The sequence below is a fragment of the Salvelinus alpinus genome, chromosome 6 (assembly GCF_045679555.1).
Source record: "Salvelinus alpinus chromosome 6, SLU_Salpinus.1, whole genome shotgun sequence".
NCBI classification, from domain to species: Eukaryota; Metazoa; Chordata; class Actinopteri; order Salmoniformes; family Salmonidae; genus Salvelinus; species Salvelinus alpinus.
Genome location: NC_092091.1, coordinates 30,768,156 through 30,789,721, shown reverse-complemented (window position 1 = coordinate 30,789,721; position 21,566 = coordinate 30,768,156). Strand labels below are relative to the sequence as shown.

At 45.8% G+C, this 21,566-nt stretch overlaps 2 protein-coding genes across 5 annotated transcripts in view; one reads left to right on the top strand and one right to left on the bottom strand.

The window, feature by feature from the left end:
• Positions 1-2,202: 2,202 nt before the first annotated feature.
• On the top strand, positions 2,203-3,835 carry bsnd (barttin CLCNK type accessory subunit beta). The gene is made up of 3 exons (XM_071406293.1): positions 2,203-2,470; positions 3,482-3,561; positions 3,698-3,835. The coding sequence occupies exons 1-3, from the start codon at positions 2,294-2,296 to the stop codon at positions 3,804-3,806; spliced, it is 366 nt and encodes a 121-aa protein (XP_071262394.1). The 5' UTR covers positions 2,203-2,293; the 3' UTR covers positions 3,807-3,835.
• Positions 3,836-3,887: 52 nt separating this feature from the next.
• Positions 3,888-21,566, bottom strand: part of usp24 (ubiquitin specific peptidase 24) — a 49,065-nt gene continuing 31,386 nt past the window's right edge. For all 4 annotated transcript variants that reach the window (XM_071406251.1, XM_071406252.1, XM_071406253.1 and 1 more), the window contains 23 exons: positions 20,718-20,779; positions 20,434-20,625; positions 17,475-17,734; positions 15,726-15,971; positions 15,507-15,605; positions 15,314-15,396; positions 15,081-15,222; positions 14,623-14,951; positions 14,389-14,513; positions 14,071-14,212; positions 13,832-13,982; positions 13,370-13,465; positions 13,039-13,256; positions 8,666-8,963; positions 8,407-8,509; positions 8,204-8,322; positions 7,778-7,891; positions 7,588-7,653; positions 7,388-7,454; positions 7,084-7,162; positions 6,815-6,890; positions 6,540-6,737; positions 3,888-6,344 (listed from right to left, as the gene is read on the bottom strand). In XM_071406251.1, coding sequence (XP_071262352.1) covers positions 6,282-6,344; positions 6,540-6,737; positions 6,815-6,890; positions 7,084-7,162; positions 7,388-7,454; positions 7,588-7,653; positions 7,778-7,891; positions 8,204-8,322; positions 8,407-8,509; positions 8,666-8,963; positions 13,039-13,256; positions 13,370-13,465; positions 13,832-13,982; positions 14,071-14,212; positions 14,389-14,513; positions 14,623-14,951; positions 15,081-15,222; positions 15,314-15,396; positions 15,507-15,605; positions 15,726-15,971; positions 17,475-17,734; positions 20,434-20,625; positions 20,718-20,779 — 3,328 coding nt within the window. In that variant the 3' untranslated portion in view covers positions 3,888-6,281. The remainder of the gene's footprint in view (positions 6,345-6,539; positions 6,738-6,814; positions 6,891-7,083; positions 7,163-7,387; positions 7,455-7,587; positions 7,654-7,777; positions 7,892-8,203; positions 8,323-8,406; positions 8,510-8,665; positions 8,964-13,038; positions 13,257-13,369; positions 13,466-13,831; positions 13,983-14,070; positions 14,213-14,388; positions 14,514-14,622; positions 14,952-15,080; positions 15,223-15,313; positions 15,397-15,506; positions 15,606-15,725; positions 15,972-17,474; positions 17,735-20,433; positions 20,626-20,717; positions 20,780-21,566) is intronic.

Below are 21,566 nucleotides of genomic sequence, written 5' to 3'. Positions count from 1 at the left end.
TAAAATTGATTGAATCGTTTTTTCCCCCTCATCAATCTACACACAATACCCCATAATGACAAACAGGTTTTTAAACATTTTGACCAAATGTATAAAAAAAAAACTGAATACATTTACATAAGTATTCAGACCCTTTACTCAGTACTTTGTTGAAGCACCTTTGGCAGCGATTATAGCCTTGAGTCTTCTTGGGTTTGACGCTACAAGCTTGGCACACCTGTATTTGGGGAGTTGCTCCCATTCTTCTCTGCAGATCCTCTCAAACTCTCAGGTTAAATGGGGAGCGTCCTTGCACAGCTATTTTCAGGTCTCTCCAGAGATTTTCGATCGGGTTCAAGTCCGGGCTCTGGCTGGGCCTCTCAAGGACATTTAGATACTTGTCCCGAAGCCATTCCTGCGTTGTCTTGGCTGTGTGCTTAGGGTCGTTATCTGGTTGGAAGGTGAACCTTCGCCTCCAGTCTGAGGTCCTGAGCGCTCTGGTGCAGGTTTTCCTCAAGGATCGCTCTGTACTTTGCTCCGTTCATCTTTCCCTCGATCCTGACTAGTCTCCCAGTCCCTGCCGTTGAAAAACATCCCCACAGCATGAGGCTGCCACCACCATGCTTCACCGTAGGGCTGGTGCCAGGTCTCCTCCAGAGGTGACGCTTGGTATTCAGGCCAAAGAATCTTGTTTCTCATGGTCTGATAGTCCTTTAGGTGCCTTTTGGCAAATTCCAAGCGGGCTGTCATGTGCCTTTTACTGAGGAGTGGCTTCTGTCTGACCACTCCACCATAAAACCCTGATTGGTTGAGTGCTGCAGAGATGGTTGTCCTTCTGGAAGGTTCTCCCATCTCCACAGAGGAACTCTGGAGCTCTGTCAGTGTGACCATCGGGTTCTTGGTCACCTCCTTGCCTAAGGCCCTTCTCCCCCGATGGCTCAGTTTGGCCAGGCGGCCAGCTGTAGGAAGAGTCTTTGTCGTTCCAAACTTCTTAAATTTAAGAATGATGGAGGCCACTGTGTTCTTGGGGACCTTCAGTGCTTAAAACATTTTTTGGTACCCTTCTCCAGAACTGTGCCTCGACACAATCCTGTCTCGGAGCTCTACGGACAATTCCTTTGACCTAATGGCTTGGTTTTTGCTCTGACATTCACTGTCAACTGTGGGACCTTATATAGACAGGTGTGTGCCTTTCCAAATCATGTCAATCAATTGAATTTACCACAGGTGGACTCCAATCAAGTTGTAGAAACATCTCAAGGATGATCAATGGAAACAGGATGCACCTGAGCTCAATGTCGAGTCTCATACCAAAGGGTCTGAATACCTATGTAAGTAAGGTATTTCAGTTTTTTTTTTTATAAATGTGCAAAAAAAGTTTTCACTTTGTCATTACGGGGTATTGTGTGTAGATTGATGAGGGAAAAAATATTTAATACATTTTAGAACAAGGCTGTAACGTAACAGAATGTGGAAAAAGTGAAGGGGTCTGAATAGTTTCCGAATGCACTGTATGTTTGCTCAGTTTCTTTGTTATATTCTAACCTCAGTTACACTTGAAGTAAATGCTTTCAAGGAGAGAGAGAGAGAGATAAAAGGGAGAGGAAAATAGGACGGTGGAGAAGGAGGAGTTGTGGGCCTCCTAGCAGAGGCACCATGACAGCCTTCTCCCCTTCATCTCTCCTTGAGAAAGCATTTACTTCAAGTAGAACTGGAGGTAGGACAAGGTGACCCACCACACACAAACGTTTTATTATTCTTGTGGGGACCAAACAATTGATTCCCATTCAAAATCATAGTTTCCCTAACCTAACCCTTAAACTAACCCTAAGCCTTAAATAGCATTTTTCCTTGTGAGAACTGGCAAAATATCCCCACTTGTCAGAACTGTACTTGTTTTAAAACCACACACACACAGTCTTGTATAACTGACCTTGTTGGGACAAACAATTCAGTCCCATTCAAAATTCTATTTTCCCTAACCCTAACCCAAAAACCCAACCCTAGAAATAGCATTTGACCTTGTGGGGACTAACAAAATGTCCCCAGTTGGTCAGATTTTTGTTTGTTTACTATTCTTGTGGGGACTTCTGGTCCCCACAAGTATACTTATAAACGTCCACATGCACACACCTTATTCTGTCTGCAGGCTGTAATAACCAACAGAGTGGAACTCTGTTGCTGAATTACAAATCTTGAACCTCCTTCTCTCCCTCACCTTCAGTAGTATCTGACCCAGAGCATAACATAGCCTTAGCTAAGCTACATAGTAAGGGGGACTGGGTTTGGTTCAGACTTCATTGGTCAGGGTCGCATGGCGGAGGGTAAGCCGTACCGGTATGGTCTGATCGCGGCGGGGATGTGTGTGTTGTTAGTCGGTCTGTTCGTTATGACTCAGGAGCGACCTCACATCTACGCAACACTCTGCTCTCTGGGGATCATCATGGTCACCCTTGGCACCGCGTGGAGCCTCTGCCAGTGCTACCCTAAGGTAAGGACAGGTGTGTGTGTATGTTCAAGTTTAAACTTACCTCAGGGAGCCAGCCAACGCAAGTCTTCAGGTCCCAGGTAAGGTTATCAATCAAGCAATCACGAACCACATCTGTGTATGAAAGAGATAAAGTATTAGTGTGTGTGTTGAACAGGATGGTGGTTTGGACAACTGTGATTTATACTGAACAAAACTATGAACGTAACATGTAAAGTGTTGGTACCATGTTCATGAGCTGAAAGAAAAGATCCCAGAAATGTTCCATATGCATGTTTACATCCCTGTTAGTGATTATTTCTCCTTTTCTAGATCATCCATCCCCCTAACAGGTGTGGCATATCAAGAAGATGATTAAACAGTATGATCATGGGGACAATAAAAGGACTCTCTAAAATGTGCAGTTTTGTCACACACAGACATCTCAAGTTTTGAGGGAGTGTACAATTGGCATGCTGACTGCGGAAATGTTCAATAGAGCTGTTGCCAGCGAATTGAATGTTCATTTCTCTACCATAAGCCGCCTCCAACGTCATTTTAGAGAATTTGGCAGTACATCCAACCGGCCGTACAACCGCAGACCATGTGTAACCACGCCAGCCCAGGACCTCCACATCCGGCTTCTTCACCTGCAGGATCATCTGAGGAGGGTGCTAAGGAGTATTTCTGTCTTTGATAAAGCCCTTTTGTGGGGGAAAAAAAATCATTCTGATTGGCTGGGCCTGGATCCCCAGTGGGATGGCCTACTCCCACCCATGGCTGCACCCCTGCCAGTCATGTGAAATCCATAGATTAGGGCCTAATTCATTTATTTCAATTGACTGATTTCCTTCTCCAAACTAACTCAGTAAAATGTTTGAAATTGTAGCATGTTACATTTATATTTTTGTTCAGTATAGTAGCAGGACGTGCGGTCTGTCTCCACTCGGTCTCTCCCAGAGCCATAATAAACACAGAATGAGTGTGCATGGAATAAACAAACATGGTCATTAAATCTGTGTTTCTGTGTGTCAGGTGGTGTTGATCTCTCAGAGCCTGGAGGAGAGGGGAGCCAAGGACAGCATGGATGCTGCTGCAGGGGAGAAAAACATCAGGTACTGTATACACACACTCCAGTAATATACTAATATGTAGTATTACTAGGAAGTAATGTGATCATGAATGTATATTTATGTGATGGAGCATTGAGATACAAGACTGACGTATCTCCCCCTTCTCTCTCTCTCTCAGAGTTACACTGGCTGGTTTCCATGATAACAAGGTCAGCCCTGCCCTGTCTGTCCCTCTGGTCCTCCAGCTCCACTCTTCCCACAGCTGTCCCATACTACACCTGGCTTGACCTGAAATAAACATCTTTTATGGATTTTATATTTTACTGTGATCACTCCTGTTTCACAGACACACAAAGAACAAGACAAGGTTTACGAAAAAGTTGGGCATTCCAGTTTATTTTATATCAAATTTCCCCATAATCAAACTGATATACAAATGAAAACTGGGTTTCAACATGAATGGTCCTGCCTCGGACTGGCCTTCAGCAGGAGTGACGCTCAAAGCAGAATGAGACAGAATAAAAACCTGGATCCATGTCATTCCGTAATTCCATCCCTCCCTCCCCCCCTTAACCCCCTCACTACACACCACAGATACAAATAAATTATTGATTGGTTGGTACTGTTCTGAGAAGTACTACAGGTGCTGTTGAGGGTCAAACTGAGCAGTAGGCTCTGAGTGAGGAGTGCTGTGTCACTGGCACACCAGACCTAGAACACACCTGAAAGCTCTGACACAGCCTTCTAAGACCAGGACGAGGGCCCGGTCAGTCTGCTGGTCAATACGCAGCATGGTAACATACACACAGTTCATTATAGCAAGTCATCTGTTGCCAGGTAGGGGATTGGTGTGAGATGGACAAGGGTGAGAAGTGTGAGGGGGAGGAGGGATGCTTAAAAATGGCGCAGACAGAGGGATGCCTCGCTTCGAGCTCTTAGGAAACTTTGCATTTCACTACACCCACAAAAACATCTGCTAAACACGTGTATGTGACCAATAAAATGTGATTTCAGAGAGGTGAGGGGAGTTGGGAGATGAAGGCACTAGAATTCTCCCAGGAGTTGGGTTAGGTCAAGAGGTTAGCGGTCAGAGGTCCAGGTGGGGTGGGGTTTGGTATCAGAGCTTAGGGGTCAGAGGTTATGCCCCTCTGTGTTCAAAGGCAAACCTGAACAGACAAAGATAAAAAGGCAAAAAAAGAAAAACCCAGCGCCAAATAATAATGATAAAGCACAGAGTATGGTGTGTGTATATATATATATATATATATATAAATAAAAAAGAGGGGAAGACAGTGTGTGTATTTCATTGGCACCCAAAGTAAAACTGGCTCCTGATCTCTCCTCTGGGTGGCACGATGACCTTCTCTCTGGTGTGTGTGTGTGTGTGTGTGTGTGTCACAGGGCAGTGGTGGTGGCATAAGGCATGAGTACAGTGACGTCAGGAGAAACCAAAAACAAAGAAATTAAAATACCTAAAATCCAGCGCTGTGGTTCGCTGTAGGGAAAGGGAGAGCGCTGAATGGTTGGTTGGCTTGGTTCCGTTCGTGTTCTAGAACCCTCCGTAGACTGCGTCATCCTAGATACCACTGTGGTTACCGGAGCAACAGACATAGCCATAGGAGCCCGTGTTCTCTACGATGGCATCGGCTGTGTGTACTGTGTGTGTGTGTACTGTGTGTGTGTGTGTGTGTGTGTGTGTGTGTGTGTGTGTGTGTGTGTACTATGTGTGTGTGTGTGTGTGTGTGTGTGTGTGTAAGAAGCTGAAAACTCAGTTTGATGTGATAAGAAGTGCTAACACCAAAAGAAAGACAGGTGCGTGTGATGGTGTGTGTGTTGAGGATGGTTAAGCTGCTCTAGCGGACCTGATCACTGTTGCTCTACTCCACTATAGACTGGGGTGGACTATAAAGTGCATACTTAAAAACCCTGGTTAAACATATGTGTGTCCATGTGTGCGTGTGTGTTCTTCCAGAGCAGGTCATACCGCGGGCTCACACATACACACCTCTACAGAGTGGAGCACAGGAGACTTTAAAATAGTATCTTACATTTCAAATTACAGCTATCGAACAGATCTTTACAATAACGAATATGGTCTGTTTAGTTACATTGGCAAATATGAGCAACAACTTACAAAACAAACCCATCCCTTCCTTGTGAAACAATAGTGGCTACACCTGAAATGACACCCTTTTGCCTATACAGTATAGTACCACTAGCTGTCACTGAACCTTTGGCCTATACAGTTCAGTACCACTAGCTGTCACTGAACCTTTGGCCTATACAGTTCAGTACCACTAGCTGTCACTGAACCTTTGGCCTATACAGTTCAGTACCACTAGCTGTCACTGAACCTTTGGCCAAAAGTAGTGAACTACAAATGGGTGACATTTCTGACTCAGCCAGTAAAATAATAAACTGCACTGTAACCCATTAGTCTGGTCTCAAAACTCTCCTCCAGCTCCGATTCCATTAGTCTGGTCTCGAAACTCTCCTCCAGCTCTGATTCCATTAGTCTGGTCTCGAAACTCTCCTCCAGCTCTGATTCCATTAATCTGGTCTGTAAACTCTCATCCAGCTCTGATTCCATTAGTCTGGCCGGAAGTCACTCAAGATATTTCACGCATCCTTTGTCGCTCCGCCGACCAGGCTGTAGCGGGCCTCTCCCTCAAAACTCTGGCCAATCAGAGGTGAAAAGCAGTCTTTTGATTGGCTGTCTGGAGCCTTCTCTCCATTGGAGGGATTGTGTCTGGTAGGAGGAGCTAAGGGTCGACATCCTCCAGATCACTCTTTGAATCACCGAGCATCATGGGAGACTCGGAACCCTGAGATATAGAGAGAGGGGAGAGAGAGATTACAGGAGACGTGACATCTCAGAGTAAGAGATCTTTATGAAACCGATTCATACAAAACTCTCCAGCCAAGATTTTGAGCTCAACCCAGTCCTGAGAAGTGACAAGTCTCTATTCTAGGACCGCTACTGAGCTCTTCATACTTGCTACCTCTCTGTGAAGCTGTACCTGTCGGAGGCTGCGGTCTGCGTTCTCGTTGGCTGGGCTGCCGTCAGAGCCGTTGCTGCTGCCAGATGGCTCCTTCTCGTTGAGCAGTGCTGTGGCGTAGGCCAGCGTGTCCTGGGCTGAGATGGTGCGCTGGAACGTTTTGGCTGTAGACGTCTCATTGGACACGTTGCTCTGAGGAGTCCAGTAGTGTTCTGACATCTGACAGAGAAACACACACTGTTACACTAACCCATACTCTACACACACACGTCTGAAATTGTGTGCTTGATGCTTGCCTTTTTCTGCAACCACTGCACTGCCCAGCTCCAGTGACCAGACAGATCTTTAAAATAGTCCTTAGCAGGAGCACACCTGGAGAAAGAGACAGACAAACACTTGATGTGAAATCAGGAAGTATGAAATTAGAGGTTTTAACTGAACTGAAATTTCTTTGTTACTTTCATGTACTTGCTGCAACGTTCAAATCTACTTCCATTCAATATTTTCAGCCTGAGACAAAAGGGTGGCGACATGAACATATTTCCTGGTCTCTGGAGGAACTCACTTCTGTGCCAGGGTAACCAGGAACTTGACACACTGGTAGCAGCGGCTGCTGTCCACGTTGTTACTCTGGTGCATCAATGCTGCAAACAAGAGAAGAGTATCACACACACTTACGCTCTCCACACGCCTTACAAATGCACACGCCTTACAAATACACACACCCTGCACACGCCTTACAAATACACACGCCCTGCACACGCCTTACAAATACATACGCCCTGCACACGCCTTACAAATACACACGCCCTGCACACGCCTTACAAATACACACGCCCTGCACACACTTCCAGTGGAAGGTAGCCTACCTAGCAGGCCTTTCTCTGACTCAAAGGCGTACTTCAGTCTCTGGGTCTGGAGAGCGTCCTCTACCACCTGAGAACACACGTTACACCGTGTGTATTACACCACCTCGTCGGGGCATGGATTCCCCATCCCAAACAAATTATTTTCTGTTAATTGCTCAACCCTAATGCACAGACAGGTTTGATTGACAGCGGTCACTCACCAGCAGCTCTTGCAGCAGCTGGAACACGTTCTTCAACTCATGGGGTGGAGCGGTCTCCAACTGGGTCTATATACATAAATGTACACACACACACACACACACACACAGATCAGAATAGTAATGATGTGTTTTGTGCTGGGATTTGGAGTCATCTGTGGAAATGGATTTGTTCAGAACTGGTAGTTCTTACCTTGAGCAGCTGTAGTACTCCGAGGGAGAAGGGTTCGTTACAGAAGGAGCAGTACGTCACCATCTCTATCAGCACAGTCAGAGGGCCTGACAACTCCCGCATCGCAAACATCACCTACAGCCACACAGACAAACAAAATATATAACTGCCTCTTCCATATACACTGAACAAAAATATTACAATTGCAACGATTTTACTGGGTTACAGTTCATATAAAGGAAATAAGTCAATTGAAATAAATTCATTAGGCACTAATCTATGGATTTCACATGACTGGGCAAGGGCGCAGCTATGGGTGGGCCTGGGAGGGCACCCACTGGGGAGCCGGTCCAAGCCAATCAGAATGAGTTTTCCCCCACAATAGGGCTTTATTACAGACAGAAATACTCCTCAGTGTGCGTGTGTGTGATACCATGTGTATGTTACCTCTAGCAGGTAAGGCTGTCCCTCGGGGCTGAAGAGCGAGGCCATGATGTCAGCGTTGAGGGGGAGGAGGCGGGAGGAGGCAGGGATACTGCTCACAATCAGCTTACACACACCTTGATCTGAGAAACACACACAATCACATCAGGTTACACACATCAGCGTATTATGGAACCATCCTAACTGCGGTAAGGCGAGTGTGTTACCATGTGTGTGCTGTGTGTTGAGGTCTGAGTAGAGAGTCATCAGGGCCAGAGTGGAGTGGAGGTGCAGGAACTCTCTGGCCTGGGCTGGACTCCACCTCCGATTCTAGAGTGGGAGAAGGAATCACAGGAACAGGGAGCGAGGGACAGAGAGAGAGAGTGGGAAAAAAGGTAATTCACTTCCAGAACCATCAACAACAACATCCTGTCATATGCATTTCTCTGCAGCGGAGTAAGAATTGAGTGTGTGTGCTGTGAGTACCTGGTTGTTCTGTCTGTTGGGTCCGAGGAGAAAGATGAGCATCCTGCGATACGCTGAGTGTTTCAACAACAAATGGCACGGACCAGAGCCTCTCTGAGCAAAGTTGCTGAAGAGGCTGAAGTATTGGTTGCAGTGTTTGACGTTCTCAGGAACGTCTTTGTCCAATAGGGAGAGGAGCGCGTCGGTCAGGCTGTCCAATCCAGAGTCAGCGAAGTGGAGCGCACTCTCTAAGGTCTTCTCCAAGATGGCTGCCACTACGACCCTCACCTCCCTCACCCCACACTCCAACAGACACACTCTGGAAGGGGGGAGGAGAGAAAAAGAAGAGGTGAGGGAGAGAAAGAGAAGATCAGTTAGATTGATGAGTAGAAATGTAAGATATAAGTAGTAGTACTACAGTGGTTCTGTGTAGAGTAGTAGTATTATAGTATTTAAAATAAATAAATGATTTCACCTTTATTTAACCAGGTAAGCTAGTTGAGAACAAGTTCTCATTTACAACTGCGACCTGGCCAAGATAAAGCAAAGCAGTGCGACACATGGAATAAACAAGCGTAGTCAATAACACAATAGAAAAAAAAGAAAGTCTATTTACAGTGTGTGCAAATGGCGTGAGGAGGTAGGCAATAAATAGGCCATAGCAGCGAAGTAATTACAATTTAGCAGATTAACACTGGAGTGATAAATGAGCAGATGATGTGCAAGTAGAGATACTGGTGTGCAAAAGAGCAGAAAAGTAAATAAAAACAATATGGGGATGAGGTAGGTAGATTGGGTGGGCTATTTACAGATGGACTATTTACAGCTGCAGCGATCGGTTAGCTGCTCACATTGCTGATGTTTAAAGTTACTGAGGTAAATATAAGTCTCCAGCTTCAGTGATTTTTGCAATTAGTTCCAGTCACTGGCAGCAGAGAACTGGAAGGAAAGGCAGCCAAAGGAGGTGTTGGCTTAAGGGATGACCAGTGAGATATACCTGCTGGAGCGCGTGCTACGGATGGGTGTTGTTATCGTGACCAGTGAGCTGAGATAAGGCGGAGCTTTACCTAACATAGACTTATAGATGACCTGGAGCCAGTGGGTCTGGCGACGAATATGTAGCGAGGGCCAGCCGACGAGAGCATACAGGTTGCAGTGGTGGGTGGTATAAGGGGCTTTGGTAACAAAACGGATGGCACTGTGATAGACTGCATCCAGTTTGCCGAGTAGAGTATTGGAAGCTATTTTGTAGATGACATCACCGAAGTCGAGGATTGGTAGGATAGTCAGTTTTACTAGGGTAAGTTTGGCGGCGTGAGTGAAGGAGGCTTTGATGCGAAATAGAAAGCCGATTCTAGATTTGATTTTGGATTGGAGATGTTTAATGTGAGTCTGGAAGGAGAGTTTACAGTCTAGCCAGACACCTAGGTATTTGTAGTTGTCAACATATTCTAGGTCAGAACCGTCCAGGGTAGTGATGCTAGTCTGGCGGGCGAGTAGCGAACGGTTGAAAAGCATGCATTTGGTTTTACTAGCATTTAAGAGCAATTGGAGGCCACGGAAGGAGTGTTGTATGGCATGGAAGCTCGTTTGGAGGTTAGTTAACACAGTGTCCAAAGAAGGGCCAGACGTATACAGAATGGCGTCGTCTGCGTAGAAGTGGATCAGGGAATCACCCGCAGCAAGAGTGACATCATTGATATATACAGAGAAAAGAGTCGGCCCGAGAATTGTACCCTGTGGTACCCCCATAGAGACTGCCAGAGGTCCGGACAACAGGCCCTCCGATTTGACACACTGAACTCTATCTGCGAGTTAGTTGGTGAACCAGGCGAGGCAGTCATTTGAGAAACCAAGGCTATTGAGTCTGTCGATAAGAATACGGTGATTGACAGAGTCGAAAGCCTTGGCCAGGTCGATGTAGACAGCTGCACAGTACTGTCTTTTATCGATGGCGGTTATGATATCGTTTAGTACCTTGAGCGTGGCTGAGGTGCACCCGTGACCAGCTCGGAAACCAGATTGCACAGCGGAGAAGGTACGGTGGGATTCGAAATGGTCAGTGATCTGTTTATTAACTTGGCTTTCGAAGACTTTAGAAAGGCAGGGCAGGACGGATATAGGTCTATAACAGTTTGGGTTTAGAGTGTCACCCCCTTTGAAGAGGGGGATGACCGCGGCAGCTTTCCAATCTTTAGGGATCTCGGACGATACGAAAGAGAGGTTGAACAGACTGGTAATAGGGGTTGCAACAATTGCGCCGGATAGTTTTAGAAAGAGAGGGTCTGCTTGAAATGCTTACTTACAAGCCCTTATCCAACAACGCAGTTCAGAAAAATAAGTATTTTAGTAAATACTTTAACTGAAGTAAAAAATAAAAAATAATTTAAATAATTAAAGAGCAACAATAGCGAGGCTATATACACCGGTACAGAGTCAATGTGCGGGGGCACAGGTTAGTCGAAGTAATTGAGGTAATATGTACGTAGAGGTAATGTGACTATGTATAGACAATAAACAGAGTAGCAGCAGCGTAAAAATGGGGGGGGGGGGGGGGGGGGCAATGGAAATAGTCCGGGTAGCAATTTGATTAGTTGTTCAGGAGTCTTATGGCTTGGGGGTAGAAGCTGTTTAAAAGCCTCTTGGACCTAGACTTGGCGCTCCGGTACCGCTTGCCGTGCGGTAGCAGAGAAAACAGTCTATGACTAGGATGGCTGGAGTCTTTGACAATTTTTAGGGCCTTCCTCTGACACCACCTGGTATAGAGGTCCTGGATGGCAGGAAGCTTGGCCCCAGTGATGTACTGGGCCGTATGCACTACCCTCTGTAGTACCTTGCGGTCGGAGGCCGAGCAGTTGCCATACCAGGTGGTGACGCAATCAGTCAGGATGCTCTCGATGGTTCAGCTGTAGAACCTTTTGAGGATCTGAGGACCCATGCTGAATCTTTTCAATATCCGGAGGGGCCATAAGCATTTTTGTGCCCTCTTCACAACTGTCTTGGTGTGTTTGGACCATGATCGTTCGTTGGTGATGTGGACACCAAGGAACTTGGAAGCCCTCAACCTGCGCCACTACAGCCCTGTCGATGAGAATGGGGGCGTGCTCTGCCCTTATTTTCCTGTAGTCCACGATCATCTCCTTTGTCTTGATCACGTTGAGGGAGATGTTATCCTGGCGTCTCTGACCACCTCTCTATAGGCTTTCTCATCGTTGTCGGTGATCAGGCCTACCACTGTTGTGTCGTCGGAAAACTTGGTGTTGGGAGTTGTGCTTGGCCATTCAGTCATGGGTGAAGGGACTGAGCACGCACCCCTGAGGGACCCCCAAGTTGAGGATCAGCGTGGCAGATGTGTTGTTACCTACCCTTACCACCTGGCGATGCGCGCCTTTGGAACATCTACATTAAAAAAGTTGAATAAATCTATTTAATATACACCATCACAATAAATCCATTATTTATTTTAGTCTGGTCTAAAAGAAACATTATGATATGAAGAAAATATATTTCAGAAGAACAGAATAGGAATCGGCCTAATGTATGCTTTCTGGCTATGCGCCATGCCATAGGCTGTAGGCTAGTTCATTTAGCAGAAAAGATGCCTATAAGTCCCATTATTTTATATCTGATTTTTTTTGTTAGAATAATATAATTGAATATAATTAAATAAATAAAAAATCCCATTCCGGAGCAAGTGCGCATATGAAGGGGCTTCGTTGAGCATAAAAGTGATCATTTGAAACAGGTCTTATACTCTAGATTTAGTTTAGGCAATTTTAGTTGTGAATTATACAAACCTGTCTGTCTTCAGAATCAAAACATACAATGGGCTTCATGATGCGACTATAGGCTATTGACTATTTGAAAGAGTTTGCATAAGCTCTAATATGCAAATGAAGGTTCTACATGCAACATTTTAAACACTTGGACTGAATCATCACCTTAGAAAGGGCTGTCCATGTCACTGCGTTTGGCAATGAAACATCCACAATGACCACGTTCTCCACTCAGTTTCAACCTGTTGTTGAACTTCTTTCTTCAAATTGATCACAGTGAGGTAAATATTTTTTGCCTAATGGTGAGTTTTAAAAGCATGATACTGTTTTGATGTGATTTACGATTTCATGTGCATTGATGTCAGAGTGGTTAGAGGAACAATAGAGCCCCGAGTAGCAGGCCATTATGACCTGACGGTCGTTAGGGAGCTGGGTACTACCAACATGTTCAAAGTGCATAAGAGGAGATTACCGTGACTCAATGGTCACATAACTCATGACTGCCGGTGTGACGGTAATACGGTCACCGCAACAGCTCTAAGTAGTAGAATAGTAGTATTATAGCAGTACAATAGTAGTATAATAGCAGTACTATAGCAGTATTATAGTAGTACTGACTTGGTGATCTCTCGTCCCTCAGGTCCCACCAGGTACTGAGCCATCCAGTGACAGGCTTCACTGCTTTTAGACAGCAGCACCTCCACCGTAGTCATCCACTCCTCTGTGTCCACCCGCAGCTTCTTTTTGGTGTGGAGGTAGGTGTGGAACAGGAAGTGGACTGCTAGCTGGAGACTGACTCTGGCCATGGCCTGATAGGCTGGGTGCTTCAGCTTTGTCTGCAACACACACACACACACACCTTATAAGAACAGTTTTAAAAGAGTCAGGCATAACTTTGAATTATGCAGACACGTCTCTGTTTATCTTACACACACACACAAACACATACCGCGTTGACGGAGGCCAGTGACAGAGTGAAGTTGAAGTAGTCGCTGTTGTACACATCTCTGTTCTTCATAAACTTCAGGTTCTCATCTCTCACCATCTATAGAGATGTATAGACAGAGAGAGACAGAGAGAGACACAGAGAGAGAGAGAGACAGAGAGAGACACAGAGAGAGACACAGAGAGAGAGAGAGAGAGAAACACAGAAATGGAGGGGGAAGGGGAGAGGAGTTTGTCTGTGTGCCAAAAGACAGTGTTATACTGCACTGTTGGAGCTAGGAACAAAAGCATTTCGCTCCACCCAGAATAACATCTGCTAAATATGTGTATGTGACCAATAACATTTGATTAGCGAACTGAGCTAAAGCCTAGGCATTAACACAGGGTGCTTTTTTAAAGTCCTCAGGTCTCAGGCAAGGTGACTGATTACAAAATGTGGTCCACCGAACCAGTCCAGTGTAGTTACCTGGTAGATCCTAGCAGGCATCTTCTCCACAAACAGTCCTTTCTTCTCTCCCTTCCGTACGAGGCGGGTCAGGACAGAGAGACGGTCATTGTTGGCCCTGGCAGGGCGAGGGGACGACTGGGGACTGACGTCTGGGCTAGAGGGCGCCGAACTACATGGAAGAGAGAGGGTTACAGTGTGAGTTGTGTGTGTGTGTGTGCATGAGGTGTGTGTATGTAGGCTGTGTGTGTGAGACTCACAGCGTGAGGTCTTCTGCCTCTTGCCTCATGACGCTGACTCTGCTCTTCTTAGGGAGAACAGGAGAGTTCTGGTCACTGATCCTCTGGTAGAACAACATGTAGGCGTTCCAATACCGCCGCCGCACATCCGGGTAGGGGTTAGCTACACACAAACAAAGTGATGTTAGGTTGGATATTTTATAAGTTTGTCATTAATGTACAGAAGGAACTGAAAAAAAAGTGGACCAAGGACACTACCCAGAGGGACCCTAAAAATGCTAGCGCTGCGAATGTTCCATTTACATCCACTATTTGGTCTACCTGTTAAATAGGACTTACACTGATCGTAGACTTTAGGCCGGTACTCTCCTCCAAAGCACTCGTATTCCAGTGTCTCATCGTTCATGTCAAACTCCTCGACCACATTGTCATTAAACTTATACCACCTTCCTCTAGCACTTCCCCTACAGGAGAGGAGAGCAGAATGGTAAGATGACTATTTATGATCAATGTAATTTCCTTGTCTTAAAAAATATGATATTTGTTTATAACACTTAAGTGTTAGTCTCTCACCGTCGGTCCTTTATGAAGGAGTAGTAATGTCCAGCGTGTGCCTGTCCGCTGTGGACTACGACTCCCACCAGCTCGTAGTTCTCAGAGATAGTGACCTTCTTCCTGGGTGAGCCACCTGCCTCCCCCCGGCCCTCTCCCCCCTCCGCCCCCCCATCCTGACGAGCCATGCCAGACACTGTGTAGGGCTCCATGTTCAGCACCCAGGGAAACCTGATCTGCTCGTCGTATTTGATGGAGCGTCCGCTCTCCCAGTCGAAGCCGAAACGCATCAGATGGATACAGAGAACACTGGGCAGGGACTTTATGCAGGTGCGCTTCACTGTGGTACGCTGGAGAGATACACACACCAAGTTAACGTACATGTACACTAACACTGGACATCGACTTAGTAAACATCCTGTTTACACACACATTAATACACATTCTCTTTATGCATACATTAACACACACACACACACCTTCTCCTTGCACTTCTCGCAATAGTAGGCGTTGGTTCCTTCTAGCACCTCCCCCCTGACGAACTGGTCCAATGAGATCTCCAGACTCTGACACGAAGTCACACCCAGGTTCAGCGCCATAAACGTCTCCTCTCGCTCATATCTACGATCAGGGGTCAGAGGTTATAGTTAGCGGTTTAGAAGTGATGGCTGTGTGTGTGTGTGTGTGTGTGTGTACGCATGTGTGAGCTCACCGGTGAGGACAGTCTTTGCAGATCTTCTGATCAGAGAAGATTCCCTGGAAAGTGTTCTTAAAGATCTGCTCACGGCCGATTTTCTAAAGAACAAAACAGACAACATCTCAATATGTCAATAATAAAAGGTGTGTGTCACATTATAGTACAAATATGTGTGATAAGTAGATGTGAATAGTGGAGTGTGTGAAACCTTAAGGTGCTCGTCCAACTGGTCCACCAGTGAAGTGAAGAACTCATAAGCATCCTGTTGCTCTCGTACATACAGCTCCTTATTCCACATCTTAAAGATCTACAGAAACAAAAACATTAGTTATTTTCAAAGGAAACACGGGTAGTTAGTTGAGTATGTACTGTGTAGTGTACTTGAATGAGTGTGTGTGCACGTCCGCGACTGCGCATGTTCAGATACCTTCCAGAAGTTCTCAGGGACGTAGTACTGCAGCTTGCTCTCCATCAGGTGTCCGAACAGAGACTGGACCTGACAGAAAACACTCTCGTCTGGCTGCTCCGTGTCGTCCTCTATAGACAGAAAGGCCTCAGCCAGGCCAGGCTGCATGTACAGCTGCTGGAAAACAGCATTCATATAGCAGGTGGCTCCACCGTTCTTTAACCCTACGAACCCCGACACAGAGCGACTGTCCACCGGCGGGAGGAACTGGGAGAGGGGCACGGAAGGAGGGAATAGGAGAAGAGAGTTAGACACTGAAGGTAGAAACATTACATACCTGTAAACGCTTCAGTCCTACACGCACACCAGGGGAGTAACGGCACACGTATTCATACAGAACCGTTCGGTACGGAGACCCCGTTTGTTCCGCACTGTGCACCCGAATGAATACATAAAAAACATAAAAACACTAGGCCTATAGGCTGTGCCTACGCTGCATGGTAGGCCAATGTCTCCAGTAAATCTGAGCTGAAGAGATATTTCAGGCTATTCCGTTAACACAACTAGAGCCTATGGACACGTTGTAATCCAAATTCAAATCTTAATTGCCACATTTCAAACTGTCCTGGGGTCGATAAACCAGGATTGGACGTTCCCACCACCATTGTTTAAATCTCCCGTTTGGGAACATTTCGGCTTCCCAGTAGAGTACAACGATGATGGACAACGCCTCAAATATGGTCGACACATTTACACATCACCCCAGTATACCGGAGCAAAACAGAAACGCAAAGAAAACAACACATCGCCTCCCCTCTGCATTCAAGCAGACCTTGGCAGCTGATTGTGACAGAGCCAAAGAACAAGAGCGATAGGTAGGCTATTCTCTGTGGTTGAGAATAGTTTTTTTCCCAGCACCTCGTGAAAGTACTCGAGCCAACGTTACGAAGTTCCCTCTCGCACCCATTTTAGCAAACAGGTAGTAGACTACCCACTCTATATAAGCAAGCCAGAGCTTTCCATGAATTGGCCAATGTACACTGTGTTGGGCTTACTTAATAGTTAATGCCTATCACATTACCCCAGAAGGAGATGTATCATGCTACAGACACGCTCCCTTTATGAGTCACAAGTACCCATCTGGCACTGAAGGAGGCAGTGTCACGGTGCGTTCGTAACTAAGATGGAAGAGGGAATTTACCATATACGACTGGGGGGGAAAATCCACTTGAACGGCCGTCAAACTCATAATTACTAGTGGGAAACTAGTACATCATCCTGAGAACCCACTTCACCCGCATGCTGACCTCTGACGTCCCCAACTAAGGAAATGTACAACAGCATTTTCGGCAGTTAAATGCAACAAAACATGATTTATAAGAAAAATCTATCTATTTAAGTGGTTTTTGAACTCTATAATTTGTTTGCAAGCATGATAGCTGTTCTTTTAGTTTATGGTTGACGCAGTGTGTTGGCCATTAGCCAATCGGCGTTTCTCAAACAGAGTTAAAATCACATGAATGCATCCAACTGGTATTTACGACTTCATAACTGGTAAACTCCCACCTCCCACAAATGCAGCATCAGAATGGAAACTTGAGGCCCAACATAACAATCCAGTCACAACAGACAACGTCAGGAACATTGTGAATGCTGAACATTGTGAAACGTGATCATAAAACGTACCAAACGGCGGGTTTGGTGAACCGTTACACCCATCTGTGTGTGTGTGTGCGCGCGCATGAGAGCAAAAATGTGTGTGAGACTCACGTCAAACTCCTTGCTGAGCGAGGGGTCTGACTGGTGGTGCATGGACAGCAGTTCTCTGGTGATGAGCTGTAGGTTGGCCACAGAGCTGTCTGCCAGCATCACCAGCACCTCGTAGGCTGCCAGTCTACTGCTGGCCGTACTGCACTTGGGGAAGAAGTCGTGGCTGGGGGGGGAGCTGGAGGCGGGGTTAGACGTGTTCAGGATGATGCGGGATGCTCGGAAGAGGAAGTCATCTAACAGCTGCTGGATCAGAGAGGGACCTGTGGAGAAAACACACACATGCTGTAAATGTGAAAGTCTTGTATTAAGCGACTTTGAAATCCGAACTGCCTGGACTGTCTTGTAATGTTAGAAGACAGGAAATGATACTGAACAAAAATATAAAAATGCAACATGCAAAAATGTCTAAGATTATACAGTTACAATTTATATAAGGACATCAGTCAATAAAAAAAAAAATCATAAGGCCCAAATCTATAGATTTCCTATGACTGGGAAAACAGATATGCATCTGTTGGTCACAGATACCTTGAAAAAAAAAAAGGTAGGGGTGTGGATCAGAAAACCAGCCAGTATCTGGTGTGAACACCATTTGCCTCATGCAGCCCGACACATCTCCTTCACATAGAGTTGATCAGGCTGTTGATTGTGGCCTGTGGAATGTTATCCCACTCCTCTTCAATGGCTGTGCAAAGTTGCTGGACATTGGCGGGAACTGGAAAAGACCGTTGTACACGTCGATCCAGAGTATCCCAAACATGGTGAATGGGTGACATGTGTGGTGAGTATGCAGGCCATGGAAGAACTGGGAAATTTTTCGCTTCCAGGAATTGTGTATAGATCCTTGCGACATGGGGTTGTCCATTATCATGCTGAAACATGAGGTTATGGCGACCGATGACAGGCACGACAATGGGCCTCAGGATCTCGTCATTCAAATTGCCATCGATAAAATGCATTGTGTTTGTTTTACGTGGCTTATGCCTGCCCATACAATAACCGCACCGCCACCATGGGGCACTCTGTTCACAATGTTGACATCAGCAATCCACTCGCCAACACGACGCCATACATGTGGGTCTGCGGTTGTGAGGCCGGTTGGACGTACTGCCAAATTCTCTAAAACGACGTTGGAGGTGGCTTATGGTAGAGAAATGAACATTAGACATTCATGCTAATTATACACTCCCTCAAAACTTGAGACATCTGTGACATTGTGCTGTGTGACACAAAACTGCCCACTTTAGAGTGGCCTTTAATTGTCCCTAGCACAAGGTACACCTTTGGAATGATCATCCGGTTTAATCAGCTTCTTGATATGCCACACGTCATGTGGATGGATTATCTTGACAAAGGAGAAATGCTCACTAACATGGAGATAAACAAATGTGCACAAAATTTGAGAGAAATAAGCTTTTTGTGCGTAAGGAACATTTCTGGGATCATTTATTTAATCTTATGAACCACATGACCAACACTTTATATGTGGTTTATATTTTTGTTCAGTGTAACTTGCAATTGTGCTGTAGCGTCTCCCTACCACTGCAAAGCATTCGGGAAATGTAACCTTAAAGGATCTGATCTATGTGTGTGTATGTATGGCTGTCTGTGTTCTGATGTGTGTGTGTGTGTACACACTGTGTTCTGATGGTGTATATGTACAGTGCATTGGGAAAGTATTCAGACCCCTTGACTTCTTCCACATTTTGATTTGGAAAGGCACACACACACCTGTTTATATAAGGTCCCACAGTTGACAGTGCATGTCAAAGCAAAAACCAAGCCATTAGGTCGAAGGAATTGTCCGTAGAGCTCCAAGACAGGATTGTGTCGAGGCACAGATCTAGGGAAGGGTACAAAAAAATGTCTGCAGCATTGAAGGTCGCCAAGAAGACAGTGGCCTCCATCATTATTAAATGGAAGAAGTTTGGAACCACCAAGACTCTCCAACTGAGCAATCGGGGGAGAAGGGCCTGGGTCAGGGAGGTGACCAAGAACCCGATGGTCACTCTGACAGAGCTCCAGAGTTCCTCTATGGAGATGGGAGAAACTTCCAGAAGGACAACCATGTCTGCAGCACTTCACCAATCAGGCCTTTATGGTAGAGTGGCCAGACGGAAGCTACTCTTCAGTAAAAAGGCACATGACCGCCCGGTTGGAGTTTGCCAAAAGGCACCTAAAGGACTTTGACCATGAGAAACAAGATTCTCTCTGAAACCAAGATTGAACTCTTTGGCCTGAATGGCAAGCATCACGTCTGGAGGAAACCAAGCACCATCCCTACGGTGAAGCATGGTGGTGGTGGCAGCCTCATGCTGTGGGAATGCTTTCCAGCGGCACTGACTGGGAGACTAGTCAGGATCGAGGGAAAGATGAACGGAGCAAAGTACAGAGAGATCCTTGACAGATTGGGGCGAAGGTTCACCTTCCAACAGGACAACGACCCCAAGCACAAAGCCAAGACAACGCAGGAGCAGCTTCGGAAACAAGTCTCTGAATGTCCTTGAGTGGCCCAGACAGATCCCGGACTTGAAGTCATCGAACATCTCTGGAGAGACCTGAAAATAGCTGTGCAGCTGTGCAGCGACGCTCCCCATCCAACCTGACAGAGATTGAGAGGATCTGCAGAGAAGAATGGGAGAAACTCCCCAAATACAGGTGTGCCAAGCTTGTAGCGTCATACCCAAGAAGACTCAAGGCTGTAATCGCTGCCAATGGTGCTTCAACAAAGTGCTGAGTAAAGGGTCTGAATACCTATGTAAATGTTATTTTATTATTTTTTTTTACACTTGCAAACATTAATAAAAACTGTTTTTGCTTTGTCATTATGGGGTATTGTGTGTAGATTGATGAGGGGGAAAACTATTTAATACATTTTAGAATAAGGCTGTAACGTAACAAAATGTGGAAAAAGTCAAGGGGTCTGAATACTTTCCGAAGGCACGGTATATGAACTCACCCAGTTGTTCCTTCTCTGTGCCACAGAGTGACAGTAGTGTTTTGATGAGGCGGAGGTGTCCAGCCTGCAGGATGTTGTCAGCCTCACTGGTCTCCATCTCAGAGCTCCAGCTGGGCTCAAAGTTATCCAACCAGCTGATCTCATCTTCCAACATGGTCACGGCACTCACTGACAACACCTCCATCTCCGAACCTGGAGTGGGACAGGAGCATTCATCATGTGTCAATGAGTGTTGGAAAAGTGTTGCTGTGTGCGTGTGTGTGTGTGCGTGCGTGTAAACTTACTGGTCAAGTCATCCAGTAGTTGACATCGCAGGTCAAAGTACTCTGTACACTGTGACAGCAACCTGGACAGACAGAATAATATTACACTCAGATATAGACACAACAGACAGGACAAAATACACAGAACAAAACAGGCCGTGGCGCTATACATCCATGTACACTTACAACTAGCTACAGCTATATGACGCTGTACATCAGCTTTTAAGTGATATTTTCCAAGTTACATGCTGACTAGACCAGGCGCGCGCAGGGATCCGCGTGCATGTTGATTTTGTCCAGACGCGATCAGGACACGCAGGTTGAAACAAACTCTGAACCAACTATATTAATTTGGGGACAGGTTGAGAAGCATTAAACATTCATGGTAATTTAGCTAGCTAGATTGATGTTGCCAACAAATTTTTCCTGGGATATAAACTTCAGGTTATTTTACATGAAATGCACAAGGTTCTCTACTCTAACAATTAATCCACAGATAAAAGGGTAAACCGAGTTTGTTGCTAGTAATCATTCCGCCGTCAGTCTTCTTCTTTGGACGTTATATGGTGGTTGGCAACCAACTTTAGGTGCATTACCACCACCAACTGGACTGGAGTGCGGACCTCAGTTCATCTTTCAATCACCCACATGGGTATATGCTCCTAAAAACCAATGAGGAGATGGGAGAGACGGGACTTGCAGCGCATTAAGCGCCACAAATAGAACCAAGCTCTATTTTAGCGCCTGGCTACGCAGACGCTCATTGACACACGCGAGCAGTTTGGATGCAATGATTGAATAACATGTATGTTATTCAAATCATTGCAAGCGGTGTGGTCAGCATGTTAGTCCATCTATCATCTGTCACAG

Excerpts from the sequence above, each read along its gene's own strand:
- bsnd (XM_071406293.1), top strand. The coding sequence starts at position 2,294 with ATGGCGGAGGGTAAGCCGTACCGGTATGGTCTGATCGCGGCGGGGATG. Across the intron at positions 2,471-3,481 it reads TCTGCCAGTGCTACCCTAAG|GTGGTGTTGATCTCTCAGAG; the intron begins GTAAGGACAGGT and ends TCTGTGTGTCAG. Across the intron at positions 3,562-3,697 it reads GCAGGGGAGAAAAACATCAG|AGTTACACTGGCTGGTTTCC; the intron begins GTACTGTATACA and ends TCTCTCTCTCAG.